Source organism: Helicoverpa zea, chromosome 9 (genome assembly GCF_022581195.2).
Source record: "Helicoverpa zea isolate HzStark_Cry1AcR chromosome 9, ilHelZeax1.1, whole genome shotgun sequence".
Taxonomy (NCBI): Eukaryota; Metazoa; Arthropoda; class Insecta; order Lepidoptera; family Noctuidae; genus Helicoverpa; species Helicoverpa zea.
This window is the reverse complement of record NC_061460.1, coordinates 8,444,682-8,463,468: the sequence shown is the minus strand read 5'-3', so window position 1 is coordinate 8,463,468 and position 18,787 is coordinate 8,444,682. Positions and strand designations below refer to the sequence as shown.

General features: G+C 34.4%; 1 protein-coding gene across 1 annotated transcript in view; it reads left to right on the top strand.

The window, feature by feature from the left end:
- Positions 1-8,367: 8,367 nt before the first annotated feature.
- Positions 8,368-18,787, top strand: part of LOC124633268 (putative inorganic phosphate cotransporter) — a 29,092-nt gene continuing 18,672 nt past the window's right edge. The window contains exons 1-2 of the mRNA XM_047168446.1: positions 8,368-8,624; positions 9,670-9,813. Coding sequence (XP_047024402.1) covers positions 9,702-9,813 — 112 coding nt within the window. The 5' untranslated portion in view covers positions 8,368-8,624; positions 9,670-9,701. The remainder of the gene's footprint in view (positions 8,625-9,669; positions 9,814-18,787) is intronic.

Genomic DNA, 18,787 nt, shown 5'->3' with positions numbered 1-18,787 from the left:
CAACGCGACGTCACGTTGGCCACTTTAAAGATGATGACAGTTTGCGTCGCGCCGCATCGCTTCGTGTTCGCATCCAGATAGGTCACCTAGGACGCACCGTAAAGGGAGAACTGTGATGATAGGAGAGAGATTATTTTTATGTTGGAAAAAAATTGAGTTCGACAACCTTTACCAGATTAGATAGAGATAGTGATTTCTTATAGACACGGTCCTTATAAATAAACTTCTTCTACATCTGTCCATGTTATCGCATTCAGTGTTTAATACTGGAAATTTACAACAGAAAACCGGATTGTAGATTATTTTATTACCTACCTTTGGCTAATACCTACCTGTTTTAGTTGAAGGTTTAGCATGACATGTTTAGTTCAATGACTTTGTATGCCTCTAAAACGATATTATAATTAAATATAAACTACATAATATTATTTTATAACAGAAGATGATGGTCTTTTAAGTACATTCTGTTCGTGACCATGCCTACATTAAAACCATAACGCAAGCTTTTATGTCACTCAGAATATTAATAAAAAAAAATATTTTTCATTGCCGGAGATAAAGTATTAAGTTCATTTTATCATATGGTATAATCCCATCAAGAGCTTATTTGTTATATTTTTCCATGAGTTTCTTTGTAAAAAAGGACAATTTAGAATTTTATTGTCAGTTAGCTAAACAAGTAGCTATTTTTATTATTTCATTACTTACCCAAATTAATTACCACCTAGTGTACCGCAAAAAAAAACTCGATACAAAAATATTGCGAATCGAAAATAAAACTTTCGTATTACAAACGGTCACAAAATACATTCATCAACATTTCATGTCAGTTATTTCGCGCAGAGACTGATAATGCTGTTGGCCAGAGTCAATAAACTACGAACTAGTCACATACCTCATATTCGCTGATAAATAATTGAACGTAGTTATGCAGAAACGTTCCAACCCACAAGTCACCCGAAATCGAGTTATTGTGATTGAACAGCCTAAAATTTAGCATATGGTTATCTAAACTCAATATAATTCAACAATAAAACCTCTAGTACCTTTACTAGTTAGAATAAAAAAGAATACAACTGAAACGCGTAAATGCTTATATCTCAAATTCAAGTTTAATTTGAGATATAAGCATTTACGCGTACAGTGGGTTGGAACGTTTCTGCATAACTACGTCCAATTCATGGTCACTCCGGAAACGTGTATTTTTGCCAGCACGAGTCGGTGTTAAAAAGTATGGAGGTAAGGTACTTACAGCTTTTGTTTTTTTTTGTGGGTAAAAAAGAGTGTACCTTCTTTCTTAAATCAATAGTTATGTAGTTGAACTCCATTGGTAAATGCATAGTGTAAAGTAATAAGTAAAATGCTATGCGAATTAATGATTTAGAGTCCGTAACAAAAATATTTTATACCCACCAGAATAAGTACCCATTGAACCAGAAAAAAACGAGTTTTTTACTTCAGATAACGAAGTTCTAAATAACAAAAAAAATAACATAGCATTTCTGAAATTGCCATACAACATAGATTTTTTTTCTAGCGATTCTAATATTCAAATGACTGTAACTATAACAAAATCTATAAATAGAAACATTCGTCATTTGGTCTCATGAATAGTAGGCTTCATAAGTTTTTTGTCCATCTTAACTGCCTTGGTATAAAAACAGATTGCTAGGGATAAGTGGCTTGGTCATATCCTCACTGCCTATTTCAAGGTTAAGGGGCTTCATCAAGGTTTCTCTTCCTGCTAACATATAAAAAAATCTTTAGCTGGTATTGTTTGGTGCCATCTTAGAATATTGTAGTAGGTATTAAAGATATTTAAAAAGAGTCAACAGTGTATTGTAGACAGAACTTTAATTGCACTGCATTTCATAATATGCTACCATCTAAATGATTGCGGCGTGATAAGATATCCTTGAAAATTACATAATTTTACTTTATATTTTGCGGGTTGTTCGAAAGAGATACCGCGGCCCTGGTACATAAAAGGTCTATGACGGAACACGACGATTTTAGTCAGTAAGAGTCTGACACTCCCTCACCGCTGCTAACCCACAGCGGGAGGGGTCATTTGATGATTTTACGTCGCTAAAAAAAAAAAAAAAAGTTACACAATTTTATTATAAAGAAGCAAATATGTTATTAGTATATTTACGTTAAGTTCAAGGCAGATCTTCTGTTTGAAGGGGGCGTTACCAAGAAAGACACAAAAACATGAGAACATCGTAAAAAATAATGCTTCGTGCTAATCATAAAAAGCTATCCAGCGTAAACAACTAACAGAGCAATGTCCTATAAATAAACAAACAAATAAAGACGAATAGAACAAGCAAAAGTAAAGTCGAATATCAATAAACTTAAGCCATTCTTTTCCGATCGGAATATAAATAGACTTGAAACCAGACAGATAATAACCCAGTTTGTATACTGATAAATCCGACAAGAAATCGCCTATCAATCATTTTTCTACAAGGGCCGATAAAGTTGATTGATTAGGTTAAAATGAATACCGCTATCAGTGTTATGGTGTATCAACGAGGCTACTATATGAATGACCCGAGGCCAATGGTAATTATAGAGGTTGTGCCGCACTGATTTCTATGGGAATTTTTGTTCGCTGCAGAATAATGCTGTTCATTTGTTTGGTCAATTTATCAGTCAGTGACTTTATAGTACAACTGTCATTTTGTTCTCCATAAGTACCTACAGCTTACCTATAGTACGCTACACAGAAATGGGAAAATCAGGAGGGTTTAGGTACTTAACTATTGTAGACTGGTAACTATTATAGTTATCTGTGACTGTACAGGTACATTGCGTTAGTCAAAACAGTTTATAAATCTCCAAAATATTAAACATTCTTGGCCTTACTACAAAAACTTAAACGCCTGTTTTACACTTGTCTAAAAAAAATGTGGCTGCAAAATGAACCATATGTCAACGTCATAATTTGACATTTTTTTAGACAAGGCTTAAACTGACGTTTAAAAGTTTTTGTGGTAAGACGGTCTAGCTTTTGATCCCAACCAAACAAATACCTCAGTCTTATAAATGCGAAAAACGAAACCCTTACTTTATAGACCCTGTTCCGAAAGTAATAAAATTGGTTAGAAAATATAGGTACCTAAATATCTACGGTCTAGTCTGGATCGGTCATCCGCGTTTACATAAAGATCGACAGTCGATTTGATTTGAGACTTTATGGCAAACGGTTTTTTGTAGGCTTGTCCTCAAACTGAGTCAAACGACATGTGGGTAAGACGATCGTATATTCAATCGTAGATATGTTAGTATTTCGATTTCTTACCAGACTTTATGGATCAGACTGCAAAGCGGAATATCAACAAATAAAAACTGAAAAAGAAAACCGAAAGCACGTCAAGCTACTCCAATCTGTAATTTTTTCCCAATCAACATTGAACTTACACTTCAGAGATAAATTAAAAAATCTATAAAATAAATTAGACAGATTATAGTAGCTTTATGTGATGGCTTACTATCACCTGCATTAAAATGTTTCGGGGTCAATTTACACATCCATAATGAATATTGAGAAAATTGATATTTAACCAGTTCTAGCTAAACTTGAAACAGATCCGAGCAGAGTCGGTCAAAATATCGCAGTGCAATTCAAACAGTCAGGCAAACCGGAGTCACTTGGTTGAAATGAGTTTTCTTATTAGGGTCTACTTCGTATCTTATTTACTGGCTGGAAATTGGATTTGTGACCGGTAATTGCAAACTTGGTCGTTGTTTATTACATTTGTTCCTAATATCGTTACGATGCGCTGAGCTGATGGGCGCTCTATTTCTACCTTCATACTCCTTTGGGAGTTACGAGCTTCTTTCCTTTTAGGGTTCCGTGACATAAGAAATATAACTTTGTTGTTTGTAAGTAGGCTTATTTTTTATTGAGAAACAGGTCAAGGATTTCTTTAAATTATTTATTTTGATGTTGACAAATACGACAGACACGTCATATGTAAAACATATTTTTATACGGCACTTGTATATTTCAATATTACGTACGATAATAATAATTGCAATCTGTTGAAACCACACAAGTAGCATAAATATGATCTTTAACAAGAGAGTACTGAACGGGATGCTGATAAATGTCTGAACTCTTATGAGTCAGAAAAGTTACAAATGAAAGATAGGACTTTGGTAAATCCATATTCACTATTGCAAAGGTTACCATTTATTTATCACAATGTAATATAATGTATCTAATGATACATTTATTTCGATTACTTCTTGATTATGTCAAAAGTAGAATACACCTGTGAGTAGATTTTGTGTGTAAGTATTTCCGAACGCTCGAACACACAATCCAATCCGAAGGTCATGGTTAAACAAAAAAAAAAATTGAACGTAAAATATTGTGTCCGAGTCGGCGTAACTTCTGATTCATTGTGTAGTTTCAATAAAACTGTACCAAATTATATAAGGTTAATGTCGCTGTATGTTAACCTACATACATACTTACTGATTTTTATCGGCTTCGTACGAAGTATAAATGCTATAAGTATACTGAGAGGAAATATTTTTTTGATATTTTTTTTAAATATTTTTCCTTATCTATTAATAATTTAATTAAAAAAGTAATTGATTAAAATTAAATGAAAATGGATAGATCCTACTTCCTACTTACATCCTACTCATATCATAAATGTGAGTTTGTGAGAATGCATGGATTATGGATGTATGTTTGTTATTATTTCACGCAAAAACTACCGGACCGATATGGTTGAAACTTGCTACGTAGATAGGTGATAACGTGGATTAAAAGGCTACTTTTTATCATCACACCACGCGGGCGAAACCGCGAGCAGAAGCTAGTTAAAAATAAAATATCGTGAAAGTATTTTTTGGCGTATTTTGATTATGATAGCCATTTTCATCAACATTAATGAGAAAACCAATTTACTACGTTTAAAACAAAAGAGGTATCAATTTAAAATATACTAATCTCTTACAGTTACAGTTACAGCCTTTTTATCGTCCCACTGCTGGGCACAGGCCTCCTCTCTCACGGAGAAGGATTGAGCATTAATCACCACGCTTGCTCAATGCGGGTTGGTGATTTCAGACTATATAGTCCAGGTTTCCTCAAGATGTTTTCCTTCACCTTTTTATCAGCCATTGGTGTCTAAGATATACTTAGAAAGTACATACAAACTTAGAAAAGTTGCATTGGTACTTGCCTGACCTGGATTCGAACCCGCGCCCTCATACTCGAGAGGTTGGTTCTTTGCCCACTAGGCCACCACGACTTTTTCGTAGTCTTTTTCTAATCTCTTACTGCCACACTCAGAGTCATTTAATGGTTACTTAAGTGGCTCCTTAGTATAGATTTAAAAAAGCTCACTCTCAGAGACAATTAATGATCCGTTAGCATCCCTTAATGACAATTAAAGTTAAGTACAGCAAAACCTTTACTTAACTTTCTAATGATTGATTTTGACATTTATGTTTAAGGTTATAAAAGTAAATAAAATATTTTAAAGTCTCAGGAATAGAAGTGTTTTAACAATAAAGTAAAGATGAGTGATTTGCTTGACTTTATTGATTTTGTAGACTATACCAGAAGGTTTAGAGTAGTGGGGCCAAATAAGAAGCCCAGGAGGAGTAACATTAGAAGTCTATAGGAATATAAAAGGGTATTTTTCTATCAATGTTCAAGCAGTCACTGGGACAAACTTGGAATTTTATGATCTAGTAGCCCGGTGGCCTGGCAGTACCCATGATAGTTTTATTTATAACAGCAGTGCAAGTAAACAAAGACTGGATACTGGTGTGTTAAAAGAGATAATTTTAGGGGACAGCGGGTATGCAGTTAGCAATGTGCTACTGACACCGTTTTTATCACCAAATTCAACTGCACAAGAAAACTACAACAGAAGCCAAATAAAATATAATGTGGAATACTGTGGAAAGATGCTTTGGCATTTGGAAAAGAAGGTTTCCTTGTCTCCAACTTGGCATGGGCATTAAGATGGATACAGTTGTGGCTGTTATATGTGCTTGTGCGACACTGCATAATATTTCTTTACAGGTTGATGATTTGGTTCCAAAGAACTGGGAATCTCCTCATATTGAGAATGATGATTTTGTCCTGAGTGAAAGGCGTGAAAGCACAACCAACAGCAATGGATTTTTGGTGCGACAATCTATAGTTGATAGATTTTTCTCATAATATAATTTTTAATAAATAAAAATCCATAAAATAAGAGGAATACTTTTTTAATTGTTGAACAAGAGGCCAATTATGTAGTACAAAGTTTGTTTGACTTCCTCGTTGATCTAGTAGTCGCAAGCGCGGCTGCTGTGCTCGAGGTCTCGGGTTGGATTCCCGGATCGGGCCGAAATCGCTTTTTGGGTTTTCTTAAACTTTCACAAAGCAGCCCGTAGTCTGGAAGTTGGTGATTGATTCCTGATTGAATTCCTGTGTTATACTATCCCATGCTGCTTGTTTCTTGGCGACTGACTTGCCATCTGTTATTTAAGATTCCACGATTGGTCTCTTTTTAACTAATTGTGCTAACAAAGCTTTTTCGTCCGCCGTGAAATTAGCCACACGTTTGCGTGGTGCTCTTGTTCCTGAAGACTCCTAAAATGAAACAAGCACAAGTTAAATTCTTCAAATACATATGTGCAGCTGCTAATGTACATAGAAACGAAACTTACCATGATAATATGTTAAGATAAAGCTATTTATTTCAGAGCTTATCACACTTTTCCACACACTTTTCTTTCCTGTCGGTTAACGGAACAAGAATTTTAAATGTAACCTTGACACTGACAGTACAATATTGACAGTGATACCAGAAAAAAGTTTTCATGTACTTTATATCATTTACATGAAAATAGGTGTTTTTACGTAAAAACGATCCCGAAATTAACAAATTCTTATTTCTATTATTGATATACAAGGTTTTAATGTATTTAAATAACAGTTTTTGCTACTTAATAATTTCACATTTTAAGGTGCGGCTACACCTTTCGTTTATCGATAAGCATTATCAAAGACAATTTGACGATACTCTGCCCTACGGATACTTAAAGCTGTCATTAACTAATGAACCCTTAAATTTCGTCTCTGGGATGTATCGTTCATTAACAGATTTAATGATAATTAGTTAAGGATTCATTAAGACTAATTTAAGTATCCATTCTGAGTGTGGCAGTTAGTCATGAGTAAATAGGGTTGACCTTCGAATGAGTTAACAATTTTTTGTTTGAGTTTGCTAGACGTTTTCCGTTGGTTTAGCAGAACCTGTTTTGTTATAAAATAGACAACGCCATTAGTAAACCATGTAGTTTAAGAAGTGGGGATACACACGTGCAAAATCTTTATATAGGATTTTTCATGAAATGAATATTAACTGAACTATAATAATTTTTATTTTTTATTTTATAGTGAAAACTGGTGTTTTGTATAAAAATATTTTTTCAATTTATAAAAAAATTACAAAAAAAGTTTTATTAGGTATGTGTTTTTAAGTGCCTATGCCTACAAGATAAAATAATCTATTTCCATTAATAAAACAAATAATTTATTGCTCCGCATTTGTGTGGTCGTACAAGTTCTTTCGGAAATCAGACGAGTTTCGTTTCCACGTACTAATCTTAAGTAAAGTCCACTATAACATAAAATATTTGTATCTATTGTGATTAAGTACTTTGAAATTTAAACAAAAATAAGAAATTAATTTCAATGATGTTATATGTTTTGACTGTAAAAGTAATACTTATACCATTAATTATTACCTTTGTACTGTGTAAAATGTTCTTTTCTGATAACAATTGCCAGATGATGTCAGACAATCATGTTTTATATTTGTTCGAATTAGTACTAATATTTGAATAAGTTTGGCATATATTTTGCTACAGTAGACGTTACATTTCCTATCTGATAGAGACAGGTGTAAATACAGTAGCAAAATGCTCTCTTTTTTGGTGAGAAAATAAGTGGGATTAAAAAATATTCATCTTCTAAACGGAAAAAATATCCAGATTCAAAATTCACTGCATGAGGACACAATTGGATTGACGACAATAAAAAAATAACTTAGTAGCTCGAAAAATATTTGAACCATAACTTTATGTCATACATTACGCAATTCATTCGCAATTACACAAAAAGCAGGAAAAAAGGGCACCTTCTTGAAAACTTATTCGGTAAACTCACACCATATAAAAGTGTCGATATAAAATAATCGTGCTAGTAACATCGTAACGGATTCGCGATTCAAACTGAGCTGCGTTGTACCGCAACATCGCTGACCCCGCAACAGGTATCGGCGGAGTATAAAATTGTTTATTCCATTCAAGGCCGACAACCTCGTGTTGGCTGCGTCGCTGAACAGTTGACAATATTCGCTATGCGCCGGCGCCGACCACGCGGCCCGTAGGCTTTAATCTTGTGCACAATTGATAAATACTCGTACAATATATTAAACGATAAAGATCGTATAATTTGTGTCACTGTACTCGCGTTTGCGGTTCGGTTCACGTGTGTTGTGAATTTATTTTTGAAACAATTAAAAATAATGTAACTTGTGCCCATTTTTGCGTGTGTTAAGTGTACGCTCTTGGATTTTATTTTGCGATTTAACTTTGTAAGTGAAGTTCGTTTGTGTTTTAATTGTAGAATTAATATTGTCAGTTATTTATTTTAGTTTTCATTATTTTATTATTATTTTTCATTATTTAATTAAGCATATATATTTATAGCGCTGAAGTTAACAGTTATTATATTTTACAGTTTCTTTTAACATATAAAATATCTTGTTTTACAATAAAGTAAGGATATAAATTTTTATATTTCTAAATATTATATACTTTCCTGATATATAAGACCACTTACACGAGAATCGTCATTAATTTAATAACTCGTAATTAGTCATAGTTCTGCTGAGGAAAATCATTACAAACCTACTAGCAAACTTACCCATTCACGTCACATTAAAACAATACTTATAACTTGAACTTGATATTCACGAAACAACCTAATTTTCTAAAATAATCGTTAATTGTATTAACAATAGCGTCTTAGTTACAATGAACGTAGTAATTATCGTTTTACATTGATATCTAACAACCTCGGCTCTTGAACTGAGCCAAAGGTCTGGGTTAGACGTATGACTGACCTATTCCAATCAGTTTTACTGATACAAATAGTAGTAATACTCAGACGTGTTTTAGTAAAAAGAAAGAAGTTTTAGGAAAATTTTGGATTTTTATAAAAAAGAGCGCTATCAAATACTTGTCACCGAGTCTATGGGTTCAATTCCGCGTTGATACAAAGTATTGGATGGCTTATAAATATTGTTTCAGGTGTGCCACACCGAACTTTATTAATGACTAAGTATATTTAACTATAATGTATGAACACTCGTTTAAGTATAATGGTTAAATTCAACTCTTTAATTGACGAACATAGACTAAAATTATAATCAAGGTCATAATTAACATGGCTACAAAAAAAAGGACGAGAAAAACCCTTACTAACTGCAGATATCTATAACCCATTCATCCATTGCTTTGCGATTTGAGATTGAAACATAAGATGTAACAGCTTACGTCAAAATTGAATCTCCAATCCCTAATCAATGGGTATTTAGCTTGAAGAAAACCAATATAACTTGTAAAAATCTATTTCAGGTTAACAAAAACCTTTTCATAGTAGACAAGGCATGTCTAACATGGACGACACAGAAGCTCAGGTGCAAGCCCATAAGCTGCTTGGGCAGAAGACGCGGATTCCTCGCCCACCTGACAATGGACTCACGAGAGCATTGAGATCATGTAAGTATGACTTTAGGGTGCGTCTACACGGTGCATGTAGCTGGAGCAAGTTAACATGCGCAAGTGACAAGTGACAAGAGCACGCGGGTGGGTATTTTACTTTGGTACGTGCGCTAGTCGCTGGATCCGCACGTTTTCAAAAGGCTCGTAACTTGCGCTTGTCAACATGCGCATGCTACTTGCACCGTGTAGATGCACCCCTAGTAATGGGAAAAGTACTCCCATATACTACCATATACTGAATGCGCATATACTGCATTGTGTTGGTTGTAAAGACATCGATGAGATTTAGCCGGTTGATAGGATTCTATTGTAGAAAAATGGTGGGGGGTTTTATTCTCTCTAGAACTTGATGCTTTATGCCTCGAGAGTTAGATTTTGTTTGGAAAAAGATTTCTTATTATTGGATTCGTCAGTATCGGTCAGGTATGTCATGATAGTTAGATTAATTCCGCTACCTTAAAATTGACTTAATTTTTCAAATCAAACAAGTTCAGCCTAAGATTAGCGCGAATAAACAAACTCTTCAGACTCTTAATATGAGATACAGGTAGATTAAAGTTTAGTAACCACTTCCCATTCATTACACACATAGGTACATCAATTATACAGATACAAACACACACTTAAACATACATACATGAAGCTTCAATCAATCTAATGCACGCGCTAATGTGTCTTGGAAGCCACACAGCGCGAGCCTATTAGATAATAAGTAGATAAATAATGCAATTCAAGCAGGTTTCCTGAACGTTTCGTTACGTCATTATTTACTTAATTATATGTTACGTTAATGAAGTGTAGCTAAGCCCTTTTTGTGTTTGTACTGTTTGGTAATTAACAAACCAAGTAATATACGAAGGCAATGAATTTTTAATGACTGTTATATCCTTGAAACTTACGCAGGTACTTGAATGTTCTCAAGTTATTTAATCCTATACAACATAAATTATTGTCATGTCATGTATTTCAGCGACTATAACCACAATATAAAACTCTCGATGCCAAAAAATAAGATCATTTTTAATCAAGACAAAAATCGGATTATGATCCTAATCCACTCAAAATAACAGAAGCATAACTTTTGCTAAAAACTCGTTATAAAAACCTGTTACAAAGGTATCGGATCAAGTTACTAAACAAGCAATTAAGCAAAAAATACTACATACGTCATAATAGTATTTATTGGGAACTAGAACAATTTACTACTCCGATAATAAAATAATTTGAATAACTTTAGTAACCAGTTGCTATCATTTGACCATCTTTGGCATTCGTTACGTGTACCAGAGGCCAGTGTAGAAGCCAGAAAGCCTTACAGCCAGTCTTACCTAAAGGTATTGGGTTGCCCGGTTAACTGGGTTGAGGAGGTCAGATAGGCAGACACTGGTACTCATCTGCATCTGGTTAGACTGGAAGCCGACCTCAACATAAATAGGAAAAGGCTAGGCAGATGATAATAAATAATTGGTTTACCGTTTTAAAATAACAGTCATATGAAACTCATTCAAGGATCAGTTCTAGTTACTTATTTATTTTATGTGTGTCTTGAGTAATGACATCGTAAAATTCATACAAGAGAGATATTTAATATATCATGTGCTTTGTGGTCAACTTCATACAAGTATTGTATTACCTATTAATATATAATACAGCGTACAACCTATTTATCTACAAGGTAGAGTGACTCATACTTATGACTCCAGCTCTTTTTCCGCGGTTCCGCCCGCGTCCTGTAAAATATAGTCGTAACGGGATAGCCTACGTTATTTGCCTTTAAACTACCAAGAAACTAAAAAAAAGCTTCCTTCTTTTTACATTAGAAAAGCTGAATGCATATCTATCGAAGCTAAAAGAGCCAAAAGCGCCAAACGAATTGGATTCTGGGAAGATCTCGCACACTTGTTTGAACCAAACGTGAAAAGTGTACAAATCCCACAAATTCATCCAGATTCTTCATACTTTTAAGGTTATTGCAAACAAGCAGACAGTTGCTGACATGACATTTTACGAAATAAAATATATTCTACTAGCGCTGTTGTGTAAATATAACTAGCAGTCTTCAGTATTGCACATAAAACTATTTGTGACTACAATTTATAATGTGAATATCTAATCAGAAACTATTTATAGTAAAACCATTTGTAGTATTTAACTCGTATATTTATGTGGTGACTTGATATGATTACTAATGTTAATAAACTGTTATATAATTCAATTGTCGATATAACTAATGAAGTTATTTAGCTACACCAGAATATTATTAAATCTATCAATGCCTAAGAAACAATATTAAAATTATGAAACGAACGTACCTACTATTAAAAAAAAAAACTAAATGCAAATAGGTAAACTTAATAGGTAATCAGCTATTTATGGAAATGAATACGAGGTTAGATTGCAAATTAAATAATTAATAAGCATTTGCTCCTGCTTAGCGAAAGTTCACTGACCTCTGACCTGTAATATAAGCAACCAGTTTCTTGTTATTGCAATATCGCAAACTTTGCAAACTAAAACACCGGGTTATCAAACAAAAATGCGGGCAATCATTCCATCAATGACACTAAAGAATTATTATTGAATCCATTTTATACGACGTTTTTTTAAGATTCTTTATTCGGCCAGGTATTTTTTTCTTAATTTCTTCAGTTTGCCAAAAAACAAGTGTTTCTGTATACGCATATACGCTTATAAAATCTTTAGCAAAAAAGCGGGCGCCTATGGGATAATTTGGTTTTAAGGACTTTACGTACTTTACTAGCATCAAAAGGATTAGCCAAGCATGCGTGAGAGTGTATGGGACTGATATTATAATTATATCTCTAGTACCTAAGCAAATCAACAGGCAGATAGATAAGATAGAATATTAGGACTGGCCATAAGCAGTTATTCATTGAAACTCTCCTTATACGGCTCCAGCAAAATTGCACCATTTAAAAATGCTACACTATTTGCAAATCATTAGTGGCAGCTGCAAATTAACGCGATTGCAAAACAAATTGAGCTTGACGCGATGCATAACGGCATCTGAACATTGGACAGCGGCCAGCAGATAACGGCGATTGCTCGGATTAAGGGGAACATTTTAACGAAGGATTTCCATGTAAAAGTAGGCCTTCGATAGTAGGCAGAATGTTGAATTTTAGTCAATTTATGTAGTGTTACAACATGTGAAATATGTGTGTATAAAGTAGAGTCACATCATTAGTGCAATAAACTGATTAATTTATTGAGCTGTTGACATTATGATCCTTTCAAATGAAGCTCCAATGGGGAAGTTTTCCTGGATAAAAATTGGTACATGGTAGTTTATTTGTTGCCCTCTATAAAAATGGTATAAAGCAAAAGCTGCCTGAAGCATTTCGTTTTTTGAGGATCAGAAAGTGAAATATGGATGCTCTTCTATGAATAAAGATTTCTACATGCAGTAGGTATATATTAAATAGTTGACCCTATCTTCATAGACTCACTGTGTGTGTTAATTTTTGCGAAAAGAATTATGTTATATATTTTATTTATTTATTTATTTATTTAAACTTTATGCAACAAAAATATTACATAGGCGGACTTAATGCCATAGGCATTCTTTCCAGTCAACCTTAGGGTGATGCAGAGAAAAACATGGTAGGTGCATTAGAAAATAAAACGAAAACATAATGATGAATAAAACACTAAATACTAATTAAATACAACAATATGAATACAAATAACAATAAATACATACATACATACATATATACATATAATATACCAATAAATTATTGTGATGATGATTCTGCCAACGATTTCTTATATTTTAAATACATCTTATCTACATACATCTTCTCTACAGATGGATAAATTAAATAGGTCGTATTACGACATTTAATTGCACAGTTGCGTTGGAAACCAAGCTTTTAGCGTGAATAGGTCTGCATAAGCACTTCCCTATCAGTTTGTTAGTGTCATTGAGAGTGAGAGCTTTCAAATGGATAAGCCCTGTGTGGCCTTCAGATGGAAATATATTGATAAAACACTATCTGTACGTATTAGTAACACAAATGGAATTACATACAAGCATGCTACCGACAAAAAAGTGCCTAGTACCTATACATTAATTTATGCAAAAATAGCAAAAAATGCATTATTTTACGTATATTTCTTTCCTATAAATATGCAATAAGCTATATAGCGCAGCTTCTTTACAACTTGTGTTTAACTTAGCATACTGATACAAAAAAAAACAAACAAATACGTGTGGCACTCGGGGACTGCCGCGGTAAAGCTATTGAATAGCATTCTGTATCAACTAACAATGATATCAAAACACTTTATACACAAATTTTCCAAGTACATCCGTTCACTGTTGTAGATAAATACTTATACACCTATATACTTTCTCACAAACAGCTGATTATGTATTCGTCCGATTTCGGAGCAGCTCGTCTCGATTCGGGCGAGTTCCGTAAAGTCGTACAATACGTCTAATCGCACGACACTCAGCGCCGTGTCGAAGACTGCCGAACTGACACGACGTTAGACGATGCACGGCCTTCAAGCCACACCTCCGTGCCCGTCGGAGTGGGGAGCGTGAGGTTTTTTCGTTATGGAATTTCTGGATTTGGTCCCCGCGCTCAAGGCCTGTGATAGAAGCTATGCAATAGCTTAAAAGTAAATATAGGTATGTCTGAAATGTTCCCTCATCATTATTTTACACATAGGTACATATATTGTAAGGAAGAAGGTGAAATAAGTTGCCAAGTAAAATTAATGCTATTTGAAACCTACTCTATGACAGCAATATCGCTCTTTATCTATTTCATACTCAACCATTACAGTGTTCATTGTCTGTACTATGTGTTTCCCAGACAAAGTTACAAACTTTCTTTAACGAATACATTGCAGCAGTAAAATTATGTAGTTCCCGCGTACCTGACGCATGACTCTAACTATAATAGACTTTTCCAAAGAACATTAACAGGAGTAATTTGAAAGTTCGCACGGTAGTTTTATGTAGGGCAAGCATATTATGTGCTCTATAGATATTTTATACTTTTTTGTTATAATTTTTTAACTTCTCTGTAATACTGTATGAGATGGTGTTCTGTTTATTGTTTCTCGACATTTATTTTAAAGTAGCTGTTTTCCTACGGTTTCACCTGCGTCCTAAGGAAACTTCTACACGTTCCCGGATGAAATGTAGCCTATGTTCTTCGGGAATAGTGTTGCTTTCTAACAGTGACAGTATATATTAAGACAGTTTAGATTATTTTATTAAGTTTTTGTAATCAGTACTATACGTATTAGAGTATTTTGTTATTAAGACTGTTTGTCAGACGCTCTGGTTTCTGGCTTCCTAGTGACTGCTCGTAACGAATGCCAAAAATGTTCCAATAACAACCGAGAATGTTCAACGAATGATAAGTTTCACTAAAAATAAAGGCATGCGCCGCAACTACTGAAATTACTCTATAAATCCATAGTAAATAATTGATAGGAACTACGTAAATAGAACAAAATTGATAAGTATGATGAAATATTATCTTACATAACTGAAACAGGTGACAACACTGTTGATAACATACCTTATGCTGCGCTAATTAAAATAATGATATAATAATTTGTAGTTCATTAAATATTTGTTTTTCAGTATCAAATGCACTTAGTTGATATAGTAAAGCAGTAGATAAATAAAGACTTCCTATAAGTAAGAGTAAAAGTGTAAATAAGATAAAATTTTAATAACGTAATATAAGAGTATATAACAACATTGTAATAGGTATGGGTTTTTTATCTTTTGAGTGTACTCCATTTTTAAGATGCTCTAATTTTGATTGTCAAATGTCAACATGTGTACCTTAGGGTGCGTCCACATCTGGCGAATGCGCCGCGAATGCGAAGCACGCGAGCCGATCGCGAGCTGTCCGCGAGCTGCGCGCGTGCAGTCACTGCAATAGTTCGGTGCGCCTCTTTAGCGCAACTCACGCAAGGCTCGTATAGAGCGCGCGAGCGGCGCGCGATCTGCGCGCAATCAGTTCTCGCCCTTACAGTTCCGTATATTGGCTCAGTACTATCGAAGATGGCAGACGTCGCGCGCCGCCTGCGCGCCGCTCGCGTGCGGCGCTTAGGTCGCGCGCGAGCTGCGCGCGTGCGGCGCAGAAGCGGCGCACGAACAAAAATGCACGCGCGCAGCTCGCGGACAGCTCGCGATCGGCTCGCGTGCTGCGCATTCGCGGCGCATTCGCCAGATGTGGACGCACCCTAACATTAAAATTATTCAGTTTGAATAATTTTCAACATTGCATAGAGCTAATCAATTATTTCAATAAATAAATATATATAAATGAATATTGTAAAATATTCTGCACATATAACGAAGTCATCCATGTCTGTCTGCATGTCTAGTAATTGCCTGTTTGAGATAAAATCACAAACAGCGATAATGATTAGTATAAGACCATTAAAAGAAATATTATATTTAATTTTATCAATTTAGTCTATCTATATTAATATACTACCTAATGATGAGGAAACTTTTTGTTTGTTTGTTTACCCTAAAGCCCCGAAACTGCTGAACCGATTTAAAAAATCTTCATAGTGGGAAAGCTACACTCGTGCCAAGTAACATAGGCTATGTTTTATCCCGGTACGAGCAGTCGTTTCCACAGGACGCGTGTAAACCCGCGGGAAAACGGCCAATATATCATAAAATAAAACAATTTGAAATAAAAAGAAGTGATATTGTAATGGTGTTTAGCAAAACAAAATCTACACAATCCATACTAATTGCACTTTCAAATACTAAACACAAAAATATCTTGATCTAATTAAACAAAATCACAAAGCAACCACTTAGGGTTCATACAAACAAATGAAATCTCAATCAGGGCTATAGACGTTCGATCTTGATTAAGATCCCCTTTGATTGAATAACCGTGTAATTACACAGTGTAACGCATGACGGACTTTTGGATGTCGGTATATTATCATTGACTTATCTTGTAAAAGCAATATATGGTGCATGTATTTGAAATCTATATTTAGGCATAGGTAGATATTATAGAGCTGAAGAGTTTGTTTGTATGCTTGTACACGTTGATCTCAGGAACTACTAGACCCATTTGAAAAATTCTTTCCGCATTATACTTATAGCCCATTTATCAACGAACTTTTAAGATAAGTAGAGTAGTCGGAACGTGGAGTAGTCGGAACTGGTGTATGATATTTAAATATTCTGCACCAGTATTAGGTACCTGATTAGTTTATGCGTGAAACTTATTCAAATAAAACCCATATTAAAAAAATACTGTTTTACGATATATCACTTAAGTTATCCAAAAGAGCGACGTTACACGTTACTTAAGAAGAATTATGGTCTCTATGTTAACTAGCTTGTGGGTTGCAACCTACGCTACTGCATGCTTTATTATGTGCAATTTCTTTCGTCACTACTGATCCAAAAATGGGCATGTCCACGATAAACAGTATCTTATGATGGAACGCCTTCTTAGGCTGCCCGCCCACGTTCAATAATCGGTGATGGATTTTTTGTAGGAGAAAAAATTAATAGCAGAAGTACAGTATACTGATAGTAACACAAAAAGTCGGTCGGTTAATCCTTGTCTGTACCTACGTCCTACAAAAAATCGGTTGGATTTATCTGTCCTACAAAATGTCTGACAACTAAAGTCTAGTCTAGTATATTTGCCATTGCTTAGTAATATGTATGCAAAATTAAATATTCTATGAGATTCCGCTAAACTGGAGTCGTGGCGCAGAGTCTAAGTTGGCTCATGATCCCCAGAATCTTGTAATTGAACTTCAGTCAGCCTAACAGTCACAATGTTATTTACCTATTTCATGAGCATACTAACTAGAACCTAACATACGATTAGTAGATACAGGCAGGTATTACATAGATTTATTAAAATGCGTTAATATTAGGAATAACAGTCAGTAACTTTAAACTGATAAAGCTCCATCTATCCATACATAGGACGCAGATCAATAGTTGACCGCAAACACATTTCTCAACAGAGTATGGTAATTCAAGCTAGACTGTTTTGCAATTAGAATTTGATACTTTCAAAGAGCGTTGAACCTTCGCCATAGGATATTCTAAATCGAAAGTAAAGGGCTTTTAACGTGGGCGTAAGTTGAGAAACTATCCTCTAAATTGGGTTCGCCGTCCTTGATTTTGTATTTATGAAGCCAATTTTAAGGGTATTGTGTAATGAATAATACCTTTAATGGATAACCAATTAACCATGTTGGGAAGGCAGGTGTACCTTGAAAAAGATGAGTATAATAAAAGTAGAAGTAATAAAAACCGTTTTATGTCTTCGAACGGCGTAAAATGTGTAATTCATTGTATGTTGATGATTTATGTCTGTTATATTCTTGTTCATTTCAATAACTAACTTGTAGGCACCTATATAGAAGTGACTTGTGATAGTAGAAATAACCATGAAGTGAACAATGATGATGGACCCGTCTGTAGCGTGTCAATTTGGCTCCACGTTCGCCTAAAATCCGATACCTACTCTTGTAGTCCCATGATATAGGAGAGACGTATACCTACGAAACAATCACAAAATAGAAGCTTGTTAAACTTAAACAACTTCATCCATAATAATTAGGTGCTCGAACTCTGTCTCTTTCAAATTCTTCAAAACTTTGCAGCTACTGAATTAAAGGTACATATCCCTGGCTATACCTATAGAAGGCACAATTTCATGTAGATCAACATAAAAAGTTAAATCATAATCAATCATGATGTTTGATTTTCCAGTCTTTTATGTTTATTTTGAGTCTTTTATGTCACTTTGAATACCGATCAGAAATAGTGTAAATTTTTAAATCCGAATCTTTCTTTCCAAATAGATAGATAGATAGATAGATAGATAGATAGATAGATATACTTTATTAGGTACACCAATTTTACAATTTTGATCTAAATCTAGTTAAGGTAGGTGACATAATGGGCGGTCTT